The 22,736-nt window shown below is 46.7% G+C and overlaps 1 protein-coding gene across 11 annotated transcripts in view; it reads right to left on the minus strand.

Moving 5' to 3' along the window:
* The window catches only part of RPS6KA2 (ribosomal protein S6 kinase A2), a 507,583-nt gene that overhangs the window by 38,230 nt on the left and 446,617 nt on the right, over positions 1-22,736 (minus strand). For all 11 annotated transcript variants that reach the window (XM_071212530.1, XM_058289676.2, XM_071212529.1 and 8 more), the window contains 3 exons: positions 21,007-21,109; positions 13,026-13,156; positions 11,445-11,570 (listed from right to left, as the gene is read on the minus strand). In XM_071212530.1, coding sequence (XP_071068631.1) covers positions 11,445-11,570; positions 13,026-13,156; positions 21,007-21,109 — 360 coding nt within the window. The remainder of the gene's footprint in view (positions 1-11,444; positions 11,571-13,025; positions 13,157-21,006; positions 21,110-22,736) is intronic.

Below are 22,736 nucleotides of genomic sequence, written 5' to 3' on the forward strand. Positions count from 1 at the left end.
CCATCTCAGTTGCTGGTCTCTGCTGCACTTCACCTTGACTCTCCCCTTCGTCTCTCTTGTTGAATCATCTTACTGTGTGACTCACCTGTGCCGGCACTGGCTCACCACGTGGGCACTGGCTCGCCGCGTAGGCACGCTTTCTCTTCTTCTTTTTTACCAGGAGGTCCTAGGGATCAAACCTGGGCCCTTCCACACGGTAGGCAGAGACCTTATCACATGAGCCAAATCAGCTTCCCTCCTTCCAAATCTTAAATCCATGTTTCTCTTTGCCCTCCTTTTCACATGATTTATATAGAAAATGTATTTTTTTATTATCTCTAAAATGTCAGAATCAGAATGGATAATTTTCCGTCCAGGCCTGGCCATGGGTGATTTGCCCCCAGCAGCCCTGTGCTCACTCTTGAACTTGACTAATGCAGCTAACACCACATGAGTATTAAATCTTACGCTGGCACGATCGCATTTCTTTCTTAATGGCTTGAAATTCTTTTCAGGATGTGGAACCTGGATTCTCCGGAGTCACCTTGAACTCAAGCTCCCCTAAGGTCTCTCCTCCATCCTGGCTCCGCTTGTGTTCCGGGCTTTATTCTATTGGAATTCTCAGGACGGAGCTTTGGAAACAAGTCCCTATGCCGCCCAGGGGAGGAGCGGGCTGTTATGGACAGGTGCTGGTTCAGGTGCTGCCTGTGACCTTGAAGCAGAACCCTCAACATGAAGGTCAAGGTGAGCTTAGGGCATCTTCAGAGCTGTGGCGAAATAACTGAAGTAACTGATTCTGAGGGACCCACGGATTGAGAGGCCCTTGAAGCTGAATTCTGAGTAAGACGGCCACCCAGCTCAGGGTGGGCTCTGATGTAGAACTGGGGGAAGGGGCTTTGTGGCTGCTGGCCCCCTCTCCCGAGAAAGGGGGAGTGAGGCTGTGGACCCCCCTCTCCTGAGAGAGGACGGACACGTGGGCAGGCCCAATGGCTTCTCCCTCCTCCCAGTGTGTTCTGGTTTGAATCTTTTGTGGACCCTAGAAAATCATGTTTTTAAGCTAACCCGTACCTGTGCCTGTAAACGCTGTGTACATGGGGCCTTTTTTTTTTTTTTTAAGGATTTATTTATTTCTCTCCCTTTGCCACCCCGGTTGTCTGTTCTCTGTGTCTATTTGCTGCATCTTGTTTCTTTGTCCACTTCTGTTGTTGTTAGTGGCACGGGAATCTGTGTTTCTTTTTGTTGTGTCACCTTCTTGTGTCAGCTCTCCGTGTGTGCAGCGCCATTCTTGGGCAGCACTTTCTTTTGTGCTGGGTGGCTCTCCTTATGGGGTGCACTCCCTGCGCATGGGGCTCCCCTTGTGCGCATCAGCCCTGCACATGGGCCAACTCCACACGGGTCAAGCTGGTCTGGGGTTTGAACCGTGGACCTCTCATGTGGTAGACGGACGCCCTAACCACTGCGCCAAGTCTGCTTCCCATGGGGCCTTTTGATTACTTCAGTTAAGGGACCTTGATTAGATCACTTGATTCAATTGCTTTGGGGCTTTTGATTGAACTACTTCAGTGAGGAGTGAGACAGGTTGGGTCTCCAGCCTCCCACAGGAGACTTATATAAACAGAGCCGCAGAGAGAAGAGACACAGAGAAAAGGGGGCTCGGCCATTTGGACCCGGCCATGTGCGAGAGAGGACTCCAGGCTCACCTGCAGCTGCAGAAAGGCAGGAGAGCGCAAGAGGCTCGAGGAGGTGAGGTCCAGGGAAAGACCCTACCATGTCCCCTCTCGAAGGGCAGAAGCACTTTCACTGTTGTACCCAGGCTCCCAAGAAAGGGGAAATCCAGATTAGATTTAACACCGAGGTCCCTGTTCACTAGTTACACCATTATTTTAAACTTTAAGGAGTGTCAACGTTTATCAAAAAACACCACTTTTTTTCTGGCAGGGCATGCACTGGTGCTTTCCATTTATTTTGAAGCCCAGCTTTACTTCCCCGCCCCGATCTGTTCTGCATGGATGCCTTATTCATGATTTAGATATTCTAAGATGCATGACAATCTTGTCTAAAATGCAATGTTGGGGGAATCAGATTTGGCTCAATGGATAGGGCGTCCGCCTACCACATGGGAGGTCCAGGGTTCAAACACAGGGCCTCCTTGACCCGTGTGGAGCTGGCCCACCTGCAGTGCTGATGCGTGCAAGGAGTGCCCTGCCATATAAGGGTGTCCCCCGTGTACGGGAGCCCCACATGCAAGGAGTGTGCCCTGCAAGGAGAGCCACCCGGTGCAAAAGAAGTGCAGCCTGCCCAGAAGTGGCGCCGCACACACAGAGAGCTGACGTAGCAAGATGATGCACCAAAAAGAGACACAGATTCTGGGTGCCACTGACAAGAATACAAGCGGACACAGAAGAACACACAGTGAATAGACACAGAGAGCAGACAACTGGGGAGGGGGGCAGGGTGGGGAAGGGGAGAGAAATAAAATAATAAATCTTTAAAAAAAATTGCAATGTTGGGATCCCTGTTCCTTCTAGGGAGAGAAGCAGTTGAGTGTAGAGTTTAAGAACATGGACTTTAGATCTCACTGCTGGTGTTGGAACCCTGGCTCTGACATTTATTTTCTGCTGTGTGTCTTTAGGTATGTTATTAGCCTCTCAGTGTCTCAGATCCCTCATGGGGATGATGACAAGATCACATCCTAGGTTGCAAGGACTGAAAGTGACAACAACATATACCAAGTGTTTAGTACAGGGCGTGGCATAGGGTGAGGGCTACGTAGGTATTTGCCATCATTATCATCATCATTGCTCTAACTTTATAATGACCGGGAACATAATTTGGAGCAATTCTGAACTCTGCTGGTCTCGTGCACTTGAGCTGTTGGGTAGTTTGCTCCTGATACATTTACTGACAGTGTTTTGCGCAACAGGATCAAGGTGGCAAGGTTGGTATCTCGGTTATGAAATTAAGTTCTATGTCCATTATGCTGTGCCTTGCAATAAACAAAAACCTGAGTCATTAGTAGACAGCATCAAGAACTCTGAAAGTGCACTTATAGTAAGCATATGGAAGTTGAGATATTAGAATAGCTTATATTCTATATAAGATTTATTCTTATCCATAGAATAAATTTCCTGAAGTTGAGTAGTATATTTATTTATGATTTATATATACTTATACATATGTATGTATAAATATTTATATATGCTTTCCCCCACCAATATAATTCTGGGAAGCCTTCCAGTTATTCCAATAGGCACTGTCTAGAATTTGTACCCAATTATAGTAAGCTTAGAAACAAAATAAAAACAAATAACGCCCTCCTCAGTTCTTATGAAGTGATTGCAGCACCTCTGATGGATTAAGAACATAAAATCATAACTTTTTCTTTTCGAAGACACCTCCCCTCTTCTTTTAAATCCTCCTCAATCAGTTATCTTCAAGCAGTTACTAATTCCATTTTAATTTTATTTTAAATGAGGAGTACACTTAGGCTTTGGAATCTATGCAGTTGTATGTCATATTATTTCAAAGTCATGCACAATCTCATCTCCTACCCCTAGCCTTGTAGAAACAAAGCCTTATAAAACCTTATAAAAGCCTTATAAAAACAAAGGTGGACTGAAATTCTACGTTAAACTGCTGAACTGTTTGTTCGAATGAAATGGTTCCTGGTTCTTACAAAGTGGACACATCTGTTCAACGCTAATGTCTGTCTGACAGAGGGAAGAGGAAGCTCTGAGAGCACATAATAGTTTCTCATTTAACCATCTTAATATTGGATGGATGCCCAGGGGAAATATCCTGTATCCAGTCAATGCTGAGATGGAGTTTGGGAGGTCCTGTGCCTCACCGCCTGTATTAGTCAGCCAAAAGGGTGCTGATGAAAAAAATACCAGAAATTGATTGGCTTTTATGAAGGGTATTTATTTGGGGCAGAAGCTTACAGTTACCAGGCCATAAAGCATAAATTATTTCCCTCACCAAAGTCTGTTGCCATGTGTTGGAGCAAGATGGCTGCCGACATCTGCGAGGGTTCAGGCTTCCTGGCTTCCTTTCTTTCCAGGGCTCATTTCTCTCTGGGCTCAGCGACTGTTTTCTCCACAAGGCCAGCTGTAGACTATCAGGCCAATAGTTCTGTCTCTCTCCCTGGGGCTTGATTCTCTCTGGGTTCAGCTGCTCTGCTCCTCTGTGTGCTTACTTCCCAGGCTCCAGCTCAAAGCTCCAACCTCCCTTCTCTGCCATGTAGTTTCTCTGTGAGTCCACACCCACCAAGGGGGCGGGGATACAACATCCTACTGACGTGGCCCAACAAAGCCTTAATCATTATTTAATCAAGTAAAAGTAAAACCTCTGAATCCAATACACTCCAATATGCCCAGAGGAAAAGACCAGTTTACAAACATAATCCAATGTTTCTTTTTGGAATTCATCAGTACTATCAAACTGCTACACTGCCCAAGGCAGTGCCAGTAGAGGGTCCTGGATATGCCAGTGTTGTCTGCTCCAGCTTGAGAGGGAGTGGCAAGCCTAGGAATTCAGACTCTGATTCAACCCACATTTACTGAGCCCCTGCGTATGCTGGGCACTGTGTGAAATGCGTTCACGGAGAGCTAGAGTTGGTCTTGCTAATTTTAGGATCATGGTATAAAAATGCAGCCAGAAAAAAGTACAAAGCCAATAGTGTTTTTTTAAAGATTTATTTTTTATTTATTTCTTTCCCTTCCCACCCCCTCCTCAGTTGTCTGCTCTCTGTGTCCATTCACTGTGTGTTTTTCTGTGTCTGCTTGTATTGTTGTCTGCGGCACCGAGAATCTGTGTCTCTCTTTGTTGTGTCATTTTGCTGTGTCAGCTCTCTATGTGTGCGGCGCCACTCCTGGGCAGGCTGCACTTTTTTTTTGCACGGGGCGGCTCTCCTTATGGGGCGCACTCCTTGCGCGTGGGGCTCCCCTATGCGGGGGACACCCCTGCGTGGCACGGCACTCCCTGTGTGCAACAGCACTGTGCGTGGGCCAGCTCCACACGGGTCAAGGAGGCCCTGGGTTTGAACCCTGGACCTCCCATGTGGTAGACGGATGCTCTATCCATTGAGCCAAATCCACTTTCCTGAGTAATGTTTCTGGCTGAAAATATACTTGGGTAAGTTTGTTAACTGTAACTGTGAAGGCAGCTAATGTGATGATGGCACAATCTGAGTCACAATATTGCTTTCCTCTAAGACATGGAAATAAACTTAAGCCAGGCTATAATGGAATTTCAAGAAATACTGAGAGCTCCTCTGATTCCATATACGCGCTGACCACCTGATCTTCTCTGAGGGAAGGACCCACATTTTGAGCTCTTCTTTGGTTACGAGGGATTGCTCTGGGCCAGCGAGTCCACCTCCTGGCCCTGGCTACATCTTGGGGAGCACCAAGCTCTCGGCCAGTTTATCAGTCTGCTATAGAAAGAACAACCAGGAAATTTGCAAAGATGGAAAACTGTCCCCTTCTTTCCCAGGTATCAATGCCTGGAATTTATCTACATGAGCCACACCCTGGAGAAGGAAGCTCCAAGCCAGGTGTCTCAGCCTGGGCACCTGGGGTGAGCGGCTGACCCGGGCACTGTGGGGCGCTTAGCAGCATCTCCTGCCTCTGTCCACTAGGTGGCAGCAGCACCCCTCCCAGCCTGTTGTGGGGACCAAAGCATCTCCAAGCTTGGCCAAAAGCCAGTAACTCCTGGGGGGCAGAGCTGCCTTGACTGGGTTTTCTAGGGAAAACTAGAGTATTCGGGCTGTGGTCCTTACTGTTGACTCAAGATGGTCACAGTCTTTCCTCTCACTCAATACTCGGTGGGAAAGTTTTGGAATCGCCCCTGGAGTTGGAAGAGAGCGTCCAGTCTGGCTATGAATTGGATTATTTCTCAGAACGAAACAGATGCCCTTTTCCACCCAGGAGCCAGGCAAAGTGTGCCTTTGCACGCTGCTCAAGCGGTGGCGCTACGTTCTAGCAACCGGCTCTCGGTGAGTGTTTTATTTGTTGAGATCCAACCTGCATACCGAATAATTCCGTGTCCCATTCTTAGATCTGTGTGACATTTGAACACGCACTTAACTGAGCTCTCTCTTTGTTCTTCCATCAACAAATGGGAGCCCTAGTGCTCAAGTCAGCTGACGTGGAAAAAAGCCAACAGAAAGAAAGAAAACCCCAAGATTTCAATTCTACTTTAACCTTGAAAATGCTAAAAACAACCCAATAGTGATGGGTAGGATGCTGAGGCTGTCTCGGTAGCAAAGGGGCCCATGCTATATCATGAGCTGGTGGCCACGGAACTCCAGCCAGTGCTTTTATCCCTGAAGGAAATCCAAGCAACTGCGTCTGTCCTTAGATGGACGAGAACTGAGGGTCGCTCTTCCAGTAGCAGCTTCCGTGTGCTTCTGAAACCGCTCTGGGTCGTGGGGAGCGTGTCGGGTGGTGGCTGCCATTGTCACTCAAAAGTCCCTCGTCTCCGGGTTGTCACCCTCCTTCCTGGGCTTGGCTAATTTCAGCACCTCACAGACAATAAATTACGACCCACTGTCATCGCTGAAAGGGCGAGGGAGATCCCTGTCATGTCCACCTGCTCAGTCTGTCCGGGGAACTTCAGGGCTGGTGGAAAAGAAACAGAAGGGCCAGCTCTCTCGCCCACCCTCAACCGCAGCGACAGGGCCCGACTGCTCTTGGAAGTCCGCGAGAGTTGGAGCTGAAATGCTTCTGCAGTCTCCATCCTCAGGGTGGGCTCTCCACCAGATGTGTGGGGCCTGAGTTCCCCGCGGCCCAACAAAGCTGACTTCAGATGGCGTCTTTCGATCAGAGCTGGCATGGCCGTGAAACGCACCATTGTCCCCTGTCAATGGCCGCTTCTTCTCAGAGGCACAAAATGCCCGCTGATGGGCCTCACAGTGGCAGGCTGTTTTCTAGAAGGGCCGCTCGGCGGCTGAGCTGGCTGAACAACAGACATGCTTCTTTGCGCCCCCTTGGCAAGCAGGGTTTGTTTCTAGGATTGCTGTGGATCGCCCGATCAACTATATTAAGAAATTCTGCAAGAAACGACTGAAGCCAAGAACAATTCTAGGCGGTGCACGTATGCTTACGGAGCGTATGCAAGATGCAACGGACCGATGGAGCATTTATTTAAAATGTGGATGATGTAAGTTCTTGCCAACATGCTATCCACAGAGTTGTACCAACTGTGCCCCTAAACGTAGTCTATGAGGATGTTTGCACTTTGTCAACAACCAGTGCTTGATAAACATTTATGGTATTTGACAATCTGATTAAAGAAAAAATATTTAATTTAAAAAAGATGCAATTGACAAGTAGAAATGAAGTTCTGGTCTCTGAAGCAGGAATACCCATCCTCTGCTCTGTACAGGAAAACAGGGAGTAGCATCTGGATATGGATAAGAAGGAATTTGCCCTCCAAGTGATGTGGGCTATGGGTGGGAGGCTCTTTGTCTTTTCAGAGATAACCTTAACCTAAGCTGTCTGTCCTGACTTGTGGGTGTGGAAAGGTAAGAGGCTGCAGTCTGGCCCTTGGTTACCATGGCAATGACTCCAGTCCCAGGAAATAGTTTAACAATGCAAAGTCTATCAACTTTAAATATTCAGGGGAAATGCAAACCAAATGTGCTAAAAGCTTATCTAGAATGTACGAAGTCCATGCTAAAAGCTTACCTAGGATGTGGAAGATAGATGCTAATTCAAGCCTAGTGAGAACTGAAACAAAAGGACCATTTGGCCTTTCCTCTCTGTATAAAAGGGACTCAGAAATCTTGTTCAGGGCTCAGGTTTGCAACAGAAAGCTCCGGAGTCTGGCCGGCCGTCAATAAACCATTTTTCCTTCTCAAAATCATTCCCGAGTCCTGGCCTCTCTATACGCAAATAATTAAACCTCTCTCAAATTTTACAACACAAGAAAGAGGTCTACCCTCTGTCCTGGCTCTTGGCGGGCCGGGACCTCCACCTCCTTGGAATTTCCTGTGGTAGAGTCTTGTGTTATAATGGGCTCCAGACCGCACCTGATGGTTTATGCCAAGGAGATGGCTCAGGGTGGGGACGGTCGCCCAGTTAGCTCCCGATGCGGGGGCTCACCATGCCAGAAAGACCAAGCATGTGAAAGGGGGTTGGGAGCCATGCCCCGACCTTGGGGAGGAGAGTGAGGGCCGGGCACGGAGTTCCACCACGTGGGCACTGATTCCGTCAGTCACGTCTGCTGGCGAGACGCCAGTGGAAACAACACAGAAGCTTTGCTTCTGAGGCCCTCCCAGACCTCCCCCTGTGCACCTGCTTCTGTTGCGCGCCGTTTCTTTTGCTGTAATGAAACGCTAACTCTAAGTAGAGCACTTTCCACTCTGTGAGTCACTCTAGCAAAACCCGGAACCTGCGGGTATGGGGAGAACCCTGGAACGGGCAGCCATTGGGTTAGAATGTGGGTGGCTGGGAAACCCCAAACGTGCAGCTGGTGTCTGAAGGGACAGCTGTGAAGGCTGGGCTGACTCTGGGTACAGTCAGAATTACATTGTACTTGGTGTTAGAAGTCAATGCAGAAGGAGCTGGGGTAGCTCGGTGGTTGAGTGCCTGCTTCCCACGTATGGGGTCCTGGGTTCAATCCAAAGTTAATACAATGCCCACCCAAGCTTGCCTTTATTTATTTAGTTTTAAAAAAGATTTATTTTATATTTATTTCTCCCCACCCCCTCGTTGTTTGCACTTGCTGTGTCTTTTGCCTTCCTTGTTTCTTTAGGAGGCACCGGGAGTCGAACCAGGGACCTCTGATGTGGGAGGGAGGTGCCTAATCACTTGAGCGACCTCTGCTCCCTGCTTTATTGGGTCTTTCATTATGTTTTTCCTCCTTGTGACTCTTGTTGCATCATCTTGTTGTGTCAGCTTACCAAGCCTGCATGTCATGTCGGCTCGCTGTCTTCTTTCACAGGCACTGGGAACCTCTGCTTTGTTGTGTCTCTCGTTATGCCTTTTCTTCTTATGTTTCTTGTGTCAGCTTGCCATGCTGCCTCTCAAGCCAGCTTGCTGTGTTCTTTAGGAGGCACCGGGATCCGAACCAGCGACCTTCTCTGTGATAGGCGGGAATCCAGCCACCTGAGCCACATCTGCTTCCCTCAAGTTTGCCTTTAAACTCTCCCAGATATGAGGTGGAAGAAGAGGAAAAAGAACACTCCCTGATGACCCAAATCCTAGAAATCCACTGGGCAGAGCCCTGTGCACACCCACGTCTCATGCCGCGGGGTTGCCGATTTCCAATCCGATCTGGTATTCCTGCCCTCAGCCCCACGGTTGGGCATTTTGGAATCTTAAACCATGATCCATTTCCCTCCTTCATCTCCCTCTTAACGTATTCAAGACACCGGGCGGGCTGAACCTGTAAAACCCAACAGAACCCACAGAGCATTCCCTCCGCCTTGAAACCTTCTTCCTTTAGAAAACAGGGTCCATTTATCAAAAAGCCATAAACCCCCGACCCAAATTCAATCCAGGGGACTGAGTCTCTCAGGCTTGTGTCTTTTTGGACAGGGGCGAGTGTTTCCATGGCGTGAGAAACGCAGGGTGGGTGTCCCCAGGGAACCTTCACATGCTATTTCGGAGGAGTTACCCTTGTGAAGACATCTGTGCCGAACAATTTTTTTAGCGCTAAGAAAAATCACTGTGGAAATTACCCCCTTCCCACAATTACTTTGCTGGGCAGGCTTGTCTTCCCTCCAGTGCTTTGAGAAGCACTTGGTGCCCTGCTCTGTGCTATGGAAATGTTGACTATGAATAAGCCAGAGGGAAGTGGACATGGCTCACCTGATAGGGCGTCCGCCTACCACATGGGAGGTCCACGGTTCAAACCCCAGGCCTCCTTGACCCGTGTGGAGCTGGCCCACGTGCAGTGCTGATGCGCACAAGGAGTGCCCTGCCACGCAGGGGTGTCCCCTGCGTAGGGGAGCCCCATGCACAAGAAGCGCGCCCCGTAAGGAGAGCCGCCCAGCGCGAAAGAAAGTGCAGCCTGCCCAGGAATGGCGCAGCACACACGGACAGCGGACACAGCAAGATGATGCAACAAAAAGAAACACAGATTCCCAGTGCTGCTGATAAGGATAGAAGCAGTCACAGAAGAGCACACAGTGAATGGACACAGAGAGCAGACAACTGGTGGGGGTGGGGGGAAGGGGAGGGAAATAAATAAAATAAATCTTAAAAAAAAAAAAAGTCAGAACTGGAGGTCCTGGTGATGATGGAGGCACAGACACGGATGGACCCTGCTCCTCACAAACCTGCGTCTTTAAGCTTCATGGGAAAGTGATGGAATTTAGAGCATCTCTTGTGCTTTTGCAGATGGAATGAAGAACGTGTGTGCATTTGGCAATAACTTTGATTCTGATTTTAGCAGGCTCGCATTTATCAACGAACAAACTCTAGAAACTGGCATTTTGGATGACCAGGTCAACTATTTAATCTAGCAACAGTTAAGGAAGCGAAAGGTAAAATGGAGTGATGGCCAAGATAAGATCACGGTTACTCTCTCCTACTTTTCTTGAGGGCTGGGAGTAAACCCGCTAGCTCTCTGCTTAAGTTTCTGCACACAAGTCCAGTTCATACTGCTTTTTCTTTCTTTCTCTTCTTTTTATCTTCAAGCAATTTTATTGAGATGTATTCACATACCAGACATTCCACCCAAAGCATACAATCAATGGCTTTTAGTGTAATTACAGTATTGTGCATTCCCCACCATAAAAAATGTTAGAACAATTTCATGACTCCAAAAAGAAAAACTCTACACCCCTTAGCAGTCACCTCTCAATCCCTCAGTCCTTCCCCAGCCCTACGTAACCCCCAATCTAGTTCCATCTTTATAAGTTGATTTATATTTACCTTTTATACAAATGGAATCATAGAATACATTGTACTTTGTGTCTGGTTTCTTTCACTTAGCAAAATGTTTATTTTCCCCCTGATATCAGCAACTTGTGACATTTGTTCAGTTTCAAGGAAAAATATGTCTTATATATACAACATTACCCGTATTCCTTCTTTCTTTATTTCTTTGATTTGCTTTTTGGTGGCTGGGATTTCCTTCCTTTATTCCTTCACTCAATGTATTTTCTGTCCCTCAAGTCCATTTTCTCAAAATACTGAGTGTCCAAGGCCTTTATTCTAAGTATGTATTACATATAAAGCTGCTAAGGGGAGCCAGCATCTAGATGTATGGGTATAACTGAAAATGTTTGAGACCTGCAAAACATTTTGATGGTGACCCAATATCACAACAAACCGAGCTACAGCTTATTAGAGTTTGGAGAATGGGGAATGGGACGGCGATGCTTTCTGGATGTTGATAATGGCCCTGAGCTTGGGGCCAGAGGCACCTGCCCGCGTCCCCGCACTGTTAGGTAGAGGTTGTGCCTGCGTTTTGCTCGGCCGTGTCACGGCTTGCCAGGCCCCGCGTGGCCTTACCTTCACAGCGTACTCTGCGTCCGTGGCTTTATGCACGCACCGCTTGCACACCGAGTAGGAGCCCACGCCGATGTCCTCCTTGATCTCATAGCCGTCGGTAAAGTGGATGTTGTTTCCGTGTAGCTGCTGCAGAGAAAGACCAAGAGGAGAGAGCTCTGCACAAGGGTACGGGCGACTCATCCAGAAGGACCCAGGTCTTCACAGGAGGAAACCGAGGCCCGGGAGGTGGGGAATTTATCTGCCCACAGTCACAGAGCCATGTAGTAATGGTTCTAGAGCTAACGCTCAACTGCACTCACTCCTTAGGTCAGGATCCTTGTGTTTTAAATTTCGGATGATACTATGGAAAGCACTGACCAGCCGTGGTTTTCCAAAGACCTGAGGGAGTGAGTCTCTGGATGTGAAAAGTTACGAACACTTGAAAGATAGAGGGTGTATGGCTTGGAGGCTTGTGGTCAGAGTTAGTATCTGGACATACACATCTCATTGGAAACGTGAGTGCAAGATCTCCACGTTACAGCCTGTTGCGACCCTTGTTTTTAAAAAGATTTATTTATTTATTCCTCCCCCCTCCCCCCCATTGTCTACTCTCTGTGTCTATTTGCTGTGTGTTCTTCTTTGTCCACTTCTGTTGTTGTCAGCAGCACGGGAATCTGTGTCTCTCTTTGTTGCGTCATCTTGTGTCAGCTCTCCTTGTGTGCGGCGCCATTCCTGGGCAGGCTGCACTTTCTTTCGCGCTGGGTGGCTCTCCTTACGGGGCGCACTCCTTGCGCATGGGGCTCCCCTATGCGGGAGACACCCCTGCGTGGCAGGGCACTCCTTGCGCGCATCAGCACTGCGTATGGGCCAGCTGCACACGGGTCAAGGAGGCCCGGGGCTTGAACCGTGGACCTCCCATGTGGTAGGTGGATGCCCTAACCACTGGGCCAAAGTCTGCTTCCCTGGGACCCTTTTATACATAGCCACACCCAGTGTCCATCTTACACCTGCCATTGCTTCCCTACAAGCTATAGGGAGGGAAAAATCCATGGAAATCCTATTTATCCTGACTTAGTTCTTAAATGAAATTTAGTCATAATTTCTTTGCAAAGAGCTCTTGAAATTTGGGGGACATTTAAAAGGTGGGCAATTAATCATAAAAAAATGCCATCACTTCTTGACCTCCCAAAGAGAACATTTCACGGTAGAGAAATGGTCCCCTCAGATCAAACCGCTGTCTTTGGTATGTGCTTGACCCCACACAGCAGAGATGCCCAAGTCTGATCCCCAAGGTGGACTGCAGCCATGGACACCCCAAAATAGCAGTCTTTTCAGGACTCCCCACCCCCCACCCCAGCCACCTCAAGTTGGATATAATGGGACTTTGGTGGGGGGGAGGGAATCGCTGTGGCAAACACTCAAATGAAAACTAGAAATGCTGGGGCAGAGAAGAGTTAGCAGCTGGAAATCAACCCACTTTCAGCCTCCCTGGGCCCCAGGATGGCCATGTCTCCACGAAGACATCAGTGCAAGGCCTGAGCCGAGGGCGCGTTAGCCAGGACCCACGAAAGACGAGTGGAATGGGCGGCTCGCAGGAATTACCTGCACGATGGGGTGAACCGAGGCTTTGTGTGGCTCTTGCTGTGATGCTTCTTGGACCAGGCTCGATGCCACGAAACTGAATCCTCGGAAAAGATGGTGGGCGTTGGCGCTGGGGGGGACGCCGGGAGAATCTGTAGAGAAATGACGATAGCGTTAAAGGGAACGCTTGGAGAATCTGTAGAGAAATGCTAGAATTAAAGCTTCCAGGAAGATCTGGATCACTGTGGGCTGAAATATTTCTGTACGCATGCGTGCATGCTGGAGGAGGTAGAGCAGATAATAAGAAGGCTAGCCACACGAAACCATGCTTTATTTTGGGTTGGTGCCAATGGTTGGATTTTTTTTTTTTTAAAGATTTATTTATTTATTTAATTCCCCCCCTCCCCTGGTTGTCTGTTCTTGGTGTCTATTTGCTGCGTCTTGTTTCTTTGTCCGCTTCTGTTGTCGTCAGCGGCACGGGAAGTGTGGGCGGCGCCATTCCTGGGCAGGCTGCTCTTTCTTTTCACGCTGGGCGGCTTTCCTCACGGGCGCACTCCTTGCGCGTGGGGGATACCGCACACCGGGGACACCCTTGCATGGCACGGCACTCCTTGCGCGCATCAGCACTGCGCATGGCCAGCTCCACACGGGTCAAGGAGGCCCGGGGTTTGAACCGTGGACCTCCCATGTGGTAGACGGACGCCCTAACCACTGGGCCAAAGTCCATTTCCCTGGTTGGATTTTTAAACGGCAAAATGCCCTAGAACAGAAATGCTGGGCTAGTTGTTAATGATATCTTTTAGTTGACTGCCTTCTGATTTACTAACTATTCTAAACCACAACTCTTCATGCCTACCCACTCCACACTGAGACAAAAAGCTGCCAGTAACCTCAGGTGGAACTGTCTGCTCATGGACCAGTGATCTCGGATGCCATATTCTTAGCAGCTACGTTTGCAATTTCAGAGGGGAAGCAGTTAGGGAGAATGGATATTTCTTGTTGCCTCATCTTCTTCCCCCATTGCCTGTGTAGCTCTGTGTGGTAGAACCGGACACTTGGCGCTGCCTCTGCCCTTCAAAGAACATTTGGGGGAAGCTGGTTCCTGTCCAATATAGAGGCAAAGTGCACCAGGGGGCATTTCCTTTGATTATGATCTTTCTAAGCTTTGCAAGATTAGTTAAAAAAGATTGACTGCTGTGAGGCTGATCCCATTTCAAGCTTATCATTAAGCAAAACAAAAACAATAATGACTGTGACAGTTTGAGATTATTTTATGAATCCCAAAAGGGAGAAAGATCATGTTTTTAAACTAATCTATTCCTCTGGGTGTGATACCCTTTGAGTGCATTAAATTCAGTTGAATGGCTTTGATTAGATCACTTGATGAGATTGCTTTAGGGCTTTTGATTGGACTATGCCAGTGAACTGTGACTTAGGTGGGGTTGCTGTCCCCTTGCTGGGTCTGATATAAACCCAGAAACACAGAGAAAGACAGAGGAAAAGGGAACCAGCATATTTGCAATGTAAGAAAGAGGACTGCAGGAAAACAAGCCCCAGAGAGGTTCAAAGAGGCTGGGCTCACAGCGCAGCTCAAGAGGAGATGAGCCCTGCTATGTGCCTGGTAGCCCTCAGCTGAGCTCAAATCTTGGGAAGCAATTGGAGCAGCCAAAACTGATAGAGGCCTGGAAAGAGATAAATCCTTGCCTGGTTGCCTTTAGGTGAGCTCAGTCCTCATCAGATACTGGTGGCCATCTTGCTTCAATATGTGGCAGCTGAGTTTGGTGAGAAAGCACCTCTGATGGTGCCTTGGTTTGGACTCTTTAGGGCCTTATAACTGTAAGCTTTTACCCCAGCTAAATCCCCTTTATAAAAGCCAACCCATTTCTGGTACTTTGCATCAGCCCTTCGGCAAACTAAAAACAATGACTGACAGGGAGAAAGTGTTCTCATTGTAGATAACAGACAAGATATTAGACTCTCATAAAAAGAGCTCTTAAGAGAACAATGGGATTAGAGCAAATGCTTTAAAGGGAAATGGGAAAAAGATGTGAATATGTGATTCACCAAAAAAATAGGGGTAGGTAGTGTTCATATTTTTCTACTACTATACAATCTTTCTAATGAGTCGGATGAGATAAAGCAATCAATGACATCTAGATTTGGCAATGGACAACCTTATAATTGGAGGTGGGGGTATAAATTGGCATAACCTTTTGGAGGGCCAGTTTGGCAGTAACTTTCAAAATTAAAAATGCATGCGTCCTTTGAAGAAGGATTCCAGATCTAGGAGTTTATCCTACAGAATTACTTGAAAAAATGTGTAGAAATAGTTGCAGAAAACATTTGCTGAAGCAATATTTATAATGGTGACAACCTGAACATCCATCACCAGGGAAACGGTTAGTTCAATTAACAGTACATCCAGGTAGCAGGTGTAGCTCAGTGGTTTGAGCACCTGCTTCCCAAGTACAAGGTCCTGGGTTCAATCCCCGGTACCACCTAAAAAAATAAATAATGGTACGTCTATAGCAGGGTTCCTGTAATGCTAAGCGCATAATGCTATGTAAGACTATGGTGACCAGAATGAGGGACAGCTGCTTGAACTGACATAGCAGGAGGGGCCCAATATCTTGTCAAGTGAAAAAAATGGAACGCTAGAGAACAATAGTGAGTGAATGTATACATTGTAAGAAAAAAAAACTTTTAATGATACATTTTATATTAAAATAATAAATAGTATATAACACTATTTGAACAATAGTAACATATGCTATAATAGAATATATGAATCTATAATGGTATATAATATGTATATTCATTTTTCTGATAAATACATTAAAATTTAAAAATAGATAGGACACAGAATATCATTCAAAATTCTAGAATTATATACCCTGGAGGCAGAGGTGGGCCACTGCCTACTCACCTCTTTACATTGTTCCTGTACTTTCCTTTTGAAATTGAAATGACACCTAAGCTGTCGTTTTCCCACTTGAGAGTGGAGCAGGGGTGTGTGATGTGGGGTGCGACAGGCAGCTGGAGAGAACGGGGGTTTTATCCCGCAGTATTTTATTTTGGGGACAATGGGTCACCGAGGGACGGCGGCGCCTCCTAAAGAGGAGTAGCCGAAGCACGAACCGCCCGGGCATGCAGCAGCCTCGGGCCAGTGGCCGGCTGGTGGCAGACGCGGTCGGGACCAGGTATCGTGGGATGGGCTTTCCCAGGGTGAGAGACCAGATCACAAAGAAGACCCACCGCGACAGGGGGAGGCCCGGTGCACCCCCCCGGTCATCTGTGCAACTGGGACCAGCAAGGGGGCCCAAGTCAAGCCTCAGCCCTTGGCAGATTCTCCTGCTAAGGAGCCTTCGTAGTCACGTCTGTCCCACGTTTGGCCATCCTGACCCACGAAGGTGTTGGGGGGACCACTGAACTAACCATATCAGGTGACTGTGTTTGGGAATAAACTTCCAAAGCGTTAGCCTGGGACGGAAGGTGCAGCTGGGTAGTTTTTGGAGTTGGAAAGTTATGCACCAGGCCCAGCCAGTGGGTTCTCTGCAGAGCGGCTCGGCTCTCCCGGCTTGCACGGACGCCGTTCCGCCTGCTTGGGCTTCCCCTGTCTTTGGTTTGCTTCTGTGCTCCTTCTTTTCACTGCCAGGGCTCTGAGATCTGCCTTCGCCTGAGAAGCTCCCAAGCGACGGCGAGCTTCACTTCGATGCTGGACATCGTGTGTCCTGCCGTGGCCCCCTGGGGGGACTGGGGGAGAGTGTAGATACAATGTAGACCACTGTCCATGTGGTGCAGCGGTGCTTCAAAGTGTATTCACCAGGTGCAGTGGATGTGCCACCATGATGGAAGAGGTGATGATGTGGGAGGAGTGGGGTGTGGGGTGTGGGGGCTATATGGGGACCTCATATTTTTTGAATGTAACATTTAAAAGAAAATAAAGAAAAGAAAAACCCTCAACAATCTCTAGCCAATAAAATCCAACACAATACTAAAAGAATTATCCACCATGGCCAAGTGGTATTTATCCAAGTTTGCCAAGTGTGTTCAATGGAAATCTAAAGTTTATTCTTGAAGAATATATGAATGGCTACCAGAAAAATAAAAAAAAAAAGAATAGGTTTCATTATATTCAATTATCCTCATCTAAATGAGATAAGCCATATTTAGTAATGACATATTATTCTTTTCATATGCTATTGGATTCATTCTACTGCTTCTTCACATGGAACTTTTGCACATATTCTCATAAATAAAACTGGTCTGATGACCAAATGGTCCTGCACGCATGTGTGTGTATAATCTTTACCAGCTTGGAATAGGATTATGATGATTTTGAAAAATATATTGGGAAGCGTTAAAAAAAAAGTCACCCCTGGAGGAAAGAAACTCGAATGGATCATCTCCTCGTTTAAGCAATCTTCACACCTGCTTTGACGTCCTCCCATAGGTTTTTGGGTTTATGAATTTGAGCCTTTTGTGGGGAATTAGTTGGTAAGGTCTGTGCATAGATGGGGAGTCGCATTTATAACACACAGGGGAGTGGTACGTGCAAGAGTGGGGGCGGGGGTTCTACAAGCCTGTTCCCTGGTGAATGGAGACTTTATGCATCACATAAGCAATTCCTTTCAACTAATCAGTAGGCGTGAGGCACAGGGCAATGCTTTGCTGTGCCTGGGGACTTTGGCCTTTCCGCACACAGATAGGGTGGGATGCCTGAAAGGATAAGAACAATCTGTTAAAGTTCTCTAGAGAGAGAAGGTTAAAGAGCTAAAATCTGGTCTAGCTCAGTTGCAACCGAATGACCAGTGGCATAAGCAGAAAGCTAACTTCCTCATAATCATCTCAGGGATGCTGTTTTCAGCACAGTTCTTAAAGAACAGAGTATCAGAAGTTCTAAGGAAACTCAAAACCAAGGAGAATCAATCTTCGTGATCATGCAAGTATTTTCTGCCTTGTGAGTATATATACGATGGCTTTCTAAACCTTAGATTGGCATTTATCACTAGTTGGCGTGCTCCAACGGGCAGCTGATGTGTGGTCAGGGAATACAGCCTGTTTTAGCAATTAAGAAACAATTTAAACAATTAAAGAAAAACCAACTCCATGCCTCCTAGAAGAAAATCCCATGGTACATACAGAAGTCCAACAAAAAGGATTTCTTGGTTCCAAACTTACATTGCTACTGCTGCTTTTAATGGTTAGGCGCCCAAATCAGGTGCCTGGAAAATTCTCCCCTCCTGAAAATCAGAATGGTTTGTGTCCTTAGCACAGCAATTACTACCTAGATCAAAGGCAAACTGTGTGGGATAAAAGATAAACTTTAAGTGAAATTGATTGGAGAATTTGCAATAATAAGGGTTAACAAAGCCAATTCTGGATAACATTGGAATGTGTTCTATTAGTCAGCCAAAGGGGTGCTGATGCAAAATATCAAACATTGGTTGGTTTTTATAAAGGGTGTTTATCTGGGGTAGGTGCTTACAGATACCAGGCCATAAAGCACGTTACTTCCCTCACCAAAGGCTATTGTCCCGTGTTGGTGCAAGATGGCTGCTGATGTCTGCAAAGGTTCAGGCTTCCTGGGTTCCTCCCTTCCAGGGTCTTGCTTCTCTCTGGGCTCAGCTCCTCTGTTTTCTCCACAAGGTAAGCTGTAGGCTATCAGGTGAATGGCTCTGTCTCTTTCCCCAGGGCTCCAGCTTAAGACTTCAGCATCAAACTCCAGCATCAAAACTCCAGCATCAAAAACCCCTAACTCTGTCCTTTGCCATGCCTTTTATCTGTGAGTCCCCACCCACCAAGGGGTGGGGACTCAATGCCCTACTGGCACAAGAGGTTTACATAATTACTTAATCAAGTAAACCTATGAATCCGATATAATCTCATATGCCCAGAGGAAAAGATCAGTTTACAAACATAATCCAATATTTCTTTTTGGAATTCATCAATAATATCAATCTGCTACATGTATTATGTCTAATTATGTTTTCCTTAGGTCAATGTTAAAATAAAATTGAATCCTCTAATTACACAAAAGCCCTATGAGGTACCTCAAAAAAGCTTGCTGGTGACCATGGCGGGCCAGGCTGGAGCTGAAATTTTTCATGGGTGATAGACTATCCATGTGTGTGAATAATTAAGAGTTGACTGTTTTTGCATTTTCTTACCAGGCAGCAAAAAGATGGCCTTTCAGTCTTTTACACACATAATTCCAAATGACGGGGACTCACGAGGAAACACTGCACATTTCATTTAAGTACCTTGCAGTTTGTATGCACATGCAAAATCAGTGCTCAATTGAAAATTTATTTTAATATTGGCCTAAGGAAAACATAGAGTCAGAACCAAGTGTTTTTGTGCTTTTTTTTAAGATTTAATTTATTTCTCCCCCTCTTTTGGTTTGCCCTTGCTCTCTGTTCGTCTTCTTTTTAGGAGGCACCAGGAACTGAACCTGGGACCTCCCATGTGGGAAGGAGGCTCCCAATCACTTGAGCCACCTTTGCTCCCTGCTTGTTGTGTCTCTCATCATGTCTCCTTGTTGAGGCAGCTTGTTGTGCCAGCTCACTGCACCAGGTCGCTGTCTTGCTCGTCTTCTCCAGGAGGCACCAGGACCTGACTGTGGGACCTCCCATGTGGCAGGCAGGTACCCAACTGCTTGAGCCACATTTGCTTCCCTGCTGTGTTCCTTTTACATTCAGGTAAAAGGGAGAAACAAAATGACTTGCCCTGGTGACCGGGTGACCAAGCCATCCCAGAACCCTCAAATCCTGCCCCTTTCTTCCCAACCTCTGAAGCTAAGAAAGTAACCAGATTCTATGGATTAGGTTCCTTTTGTCAGTGATACACAGTTTTTTCAATCTGGGGACTGAAGAAGGATGCAAAAGATGTTAGTTAACAGCCTGAATCATTCATTCCTAGTTCATGATGCTAATGCTAGGATCAGCTTCGTTTCTGTTCTTAGGACAAATGCCGCTTGGGGCAAGAACTGTCCCAGGCTCACAAAAAGTCCCCTGTTCATCTACAGTCACCCTTGGCACACACCCATGGCAAGAGGCAACTCTGTGGCATAGGGGACAAGGGAGCAATCAGTCTAAACCTATAGGGAAAAAAACCCAGATTCTTTGTCCCAACTTCATCCACTTGATAGTCTGTATTCGGTCATCTACTTACTTTGTATCTTAAAAAAAAGACTTTCATTGTAGATAATTTCAAATAGGCTCAAAAGTGGTGAGAAAAGCACGATGTTTCCCCATGTATCTGTTACGCAGCCCCACTAACCATCAGCTAGCTGAACTTGCTCCATATATATATATATCCATAAGGAGCTTCTTCATTTTTCAACTCAGCCACAGTAACATTATCAAATATAAAAAAGTAACATTGGTTCATTAGTATCACAGAAGCAGTATCTTTTTTGAAGGGAGTTGACCAGTTCTGATTGAATTTGATAGACTGTAAGAATCACTTTAGATACACAGTGTAAGTTAAATTTACGTGTCTGTCTGCTATCCTGATGAAACTTTTCAAACACGCTTTTGTTAGCTGCATGATCTATCATTCAAAACGCCATAGACTTAACTGGTAGCTTCACTCTTCAACTGACTGACACAATTCCCTCTCTAATTAAATGGGAGTGTTTTATGGTTTTTAATCTCTTTTCTCATTCTTACCTGTGTACCTCCCTCTGAAAGACGTGGTAAAAAGAACAGAAAGTCAAAACAGAGGTAGCAGGAGGGAAGGAAATCTATAGAACATCTTGATGATTTCTAAATTGGATATCACCAGGTGCTTCATTGAAGGTTGGTTCTACCACTTCCAACTTTATTATTGGGGGAGACAATAAGAAAACCAAAGAGAACCGGCAGTCATTTCCTAATAAAAGAAATTCTGGGTACATGTGAGTCTCTGATTCCTAGATATTCATTCCTCAAGGGTTAAATGGAAAATGCGACATTGGAAATAATCACGGATTCTTTTCCTACTCGATGCTCACACAGACCTGTAGGTGTTCTTGATGTGAACTCAGAATCGAAGTGGAAGGTGTCTTCTGGCCTGCCCACTGCTGGCTTAAAGGGAGGCCTGATCTCTTTCCGGTACAGCTTCTGCAAGGAAAGCAAGAGAGCACTGAACTACAAATCCCGTGAGAAAACACCAAGGAATGACAGAAATCTGCTTTTTGGGATATGGAAGATATTTTTATCGCGTATCATTTCAACTTTCACCTTACAGAAGAATCCCTACATTTCTGAAATGATAAAAGAGGTATAACTTGGGCTGTGATGGTATAGGGTTGTGCTCTTATTTAGAAAATGAAGTCATTGGAATAGGGCAGTGTTTTTCAACTTTTTTTTTTGCTTGCTATGGAATTTTTTTCTTCCGAAATCTCACAGGATCGCCACCTCTTTAACTACCCCCACCCCCATAACAGCAGTGTAGAAGGGTCCAGAGCCCTGAGGTTTGACTCCCCGCCTCCCCACCTGGCGTCCTCTAAGAAGTTCAGCTCCGTGGGGGCACTTTGCCATTGCTGGCCTGGAAAACCTCTGGGGTCCTTTCTCCAACAGTCCAGGGTGCCGCGGCGCTTCCTTTGGGAACCACCCTCTGGACGCCACAAGACTGGAGCATCCAGATGCACCTGTTCGGCCCGGAACATCAGCTCGCCGCCTCCGAGGCCCTGCGCAGCGCCCCTTGATGGGACGCACTGAAAACCGCCACTCCTCACGGCTCCAGAACGGAGCAACGAGGCTTCCAAACACCATGTTCATTGTTTTAACGTGCTTTTAATCAGGGCAACTCTCCGTTCTTTCGGGATGATTCAATTTACAGACACAATAAAAAGGCATTTGGAGTCGTGCTTGGTAAGTGAGGTGGACAGTACTGTGGGTGGTAGATGCACTAAGTGTGATCAGAAAGAAGCAAGAAGGGAGAGTGTCTGAGACGCTTTGAATGAAGGTCTGACAGGTCCATCCAGCTACCCACGGGATCTAGGCCCCCTCTCAATTGGAAGCAGAGTGGGCATCACCACCCCCAAATCCTCACGGTTAAGGAATGAACAAACATAAGGCAACTATGGACTAAAGGAGACTTATGATTATTCTAACAATGGAAGAACCTGTAACACTGATGTAAAGGCAGTGGCCGCCAGAGGTTCTGAGGGGAGGGAGAGGGAAGAACAGGTGTAACATGGGGCATTTTGGGACATTTTAATTGTCTTGCATGACATTGCAATGATGGAAACAGGCCATTATATGTTTTGTCAAAACCTATAAAATCGTGGGGTGCAAAGTGTGTGCCCTAATGTAAACTATAGACCATGGTTAGTGGCAGTGCTTCAATATGTGTTCTTCAATTGTAACAAACGTACCACACTAATGAAGGACGTTATTAATGGGGGAAAGGATGTGTGTGTGTGGGGGGGTAAGGTATATGGGAATCCCCTATATTTTTTATGTAACATGTATGTCATCCAAAGCTTCTTTAAAAATAAAATAATAAAAAGAAAAAGAGAGCAGTTCTGAGACAATTCCGGAAGCAGAGCATAGTGGGGCCTGTGGCCGTCACCTTTTAAATGGAGAGCCAGGAGTTTCAGCCTGGGGGGTGGTTTCAGAATCGAGAGGATGGTGGTTTAGGGCAGGGGTCCTTAACCTTTTTTGTTCCATGGTGTAAACCACGGACCCCTTACTAAGTCCCCACCATACAGTGTATTACTTAATAATGATACCGTACTGTTGG

This window comes from Dasypus novemcinctus, chromosome 28 (assembly GCF_030445035.2).
Source record: "Dasypus novemcinctus isolate mDasNov1 chromosome 28, mDasNov1.1.hap2, whole genome shotgun sequence".
NCBI lineage: Eukaryota > Metazoa > Chordata > Mammalia > Cingulata > Dasypodidae > Dasypus > Dasypus novemcinctus.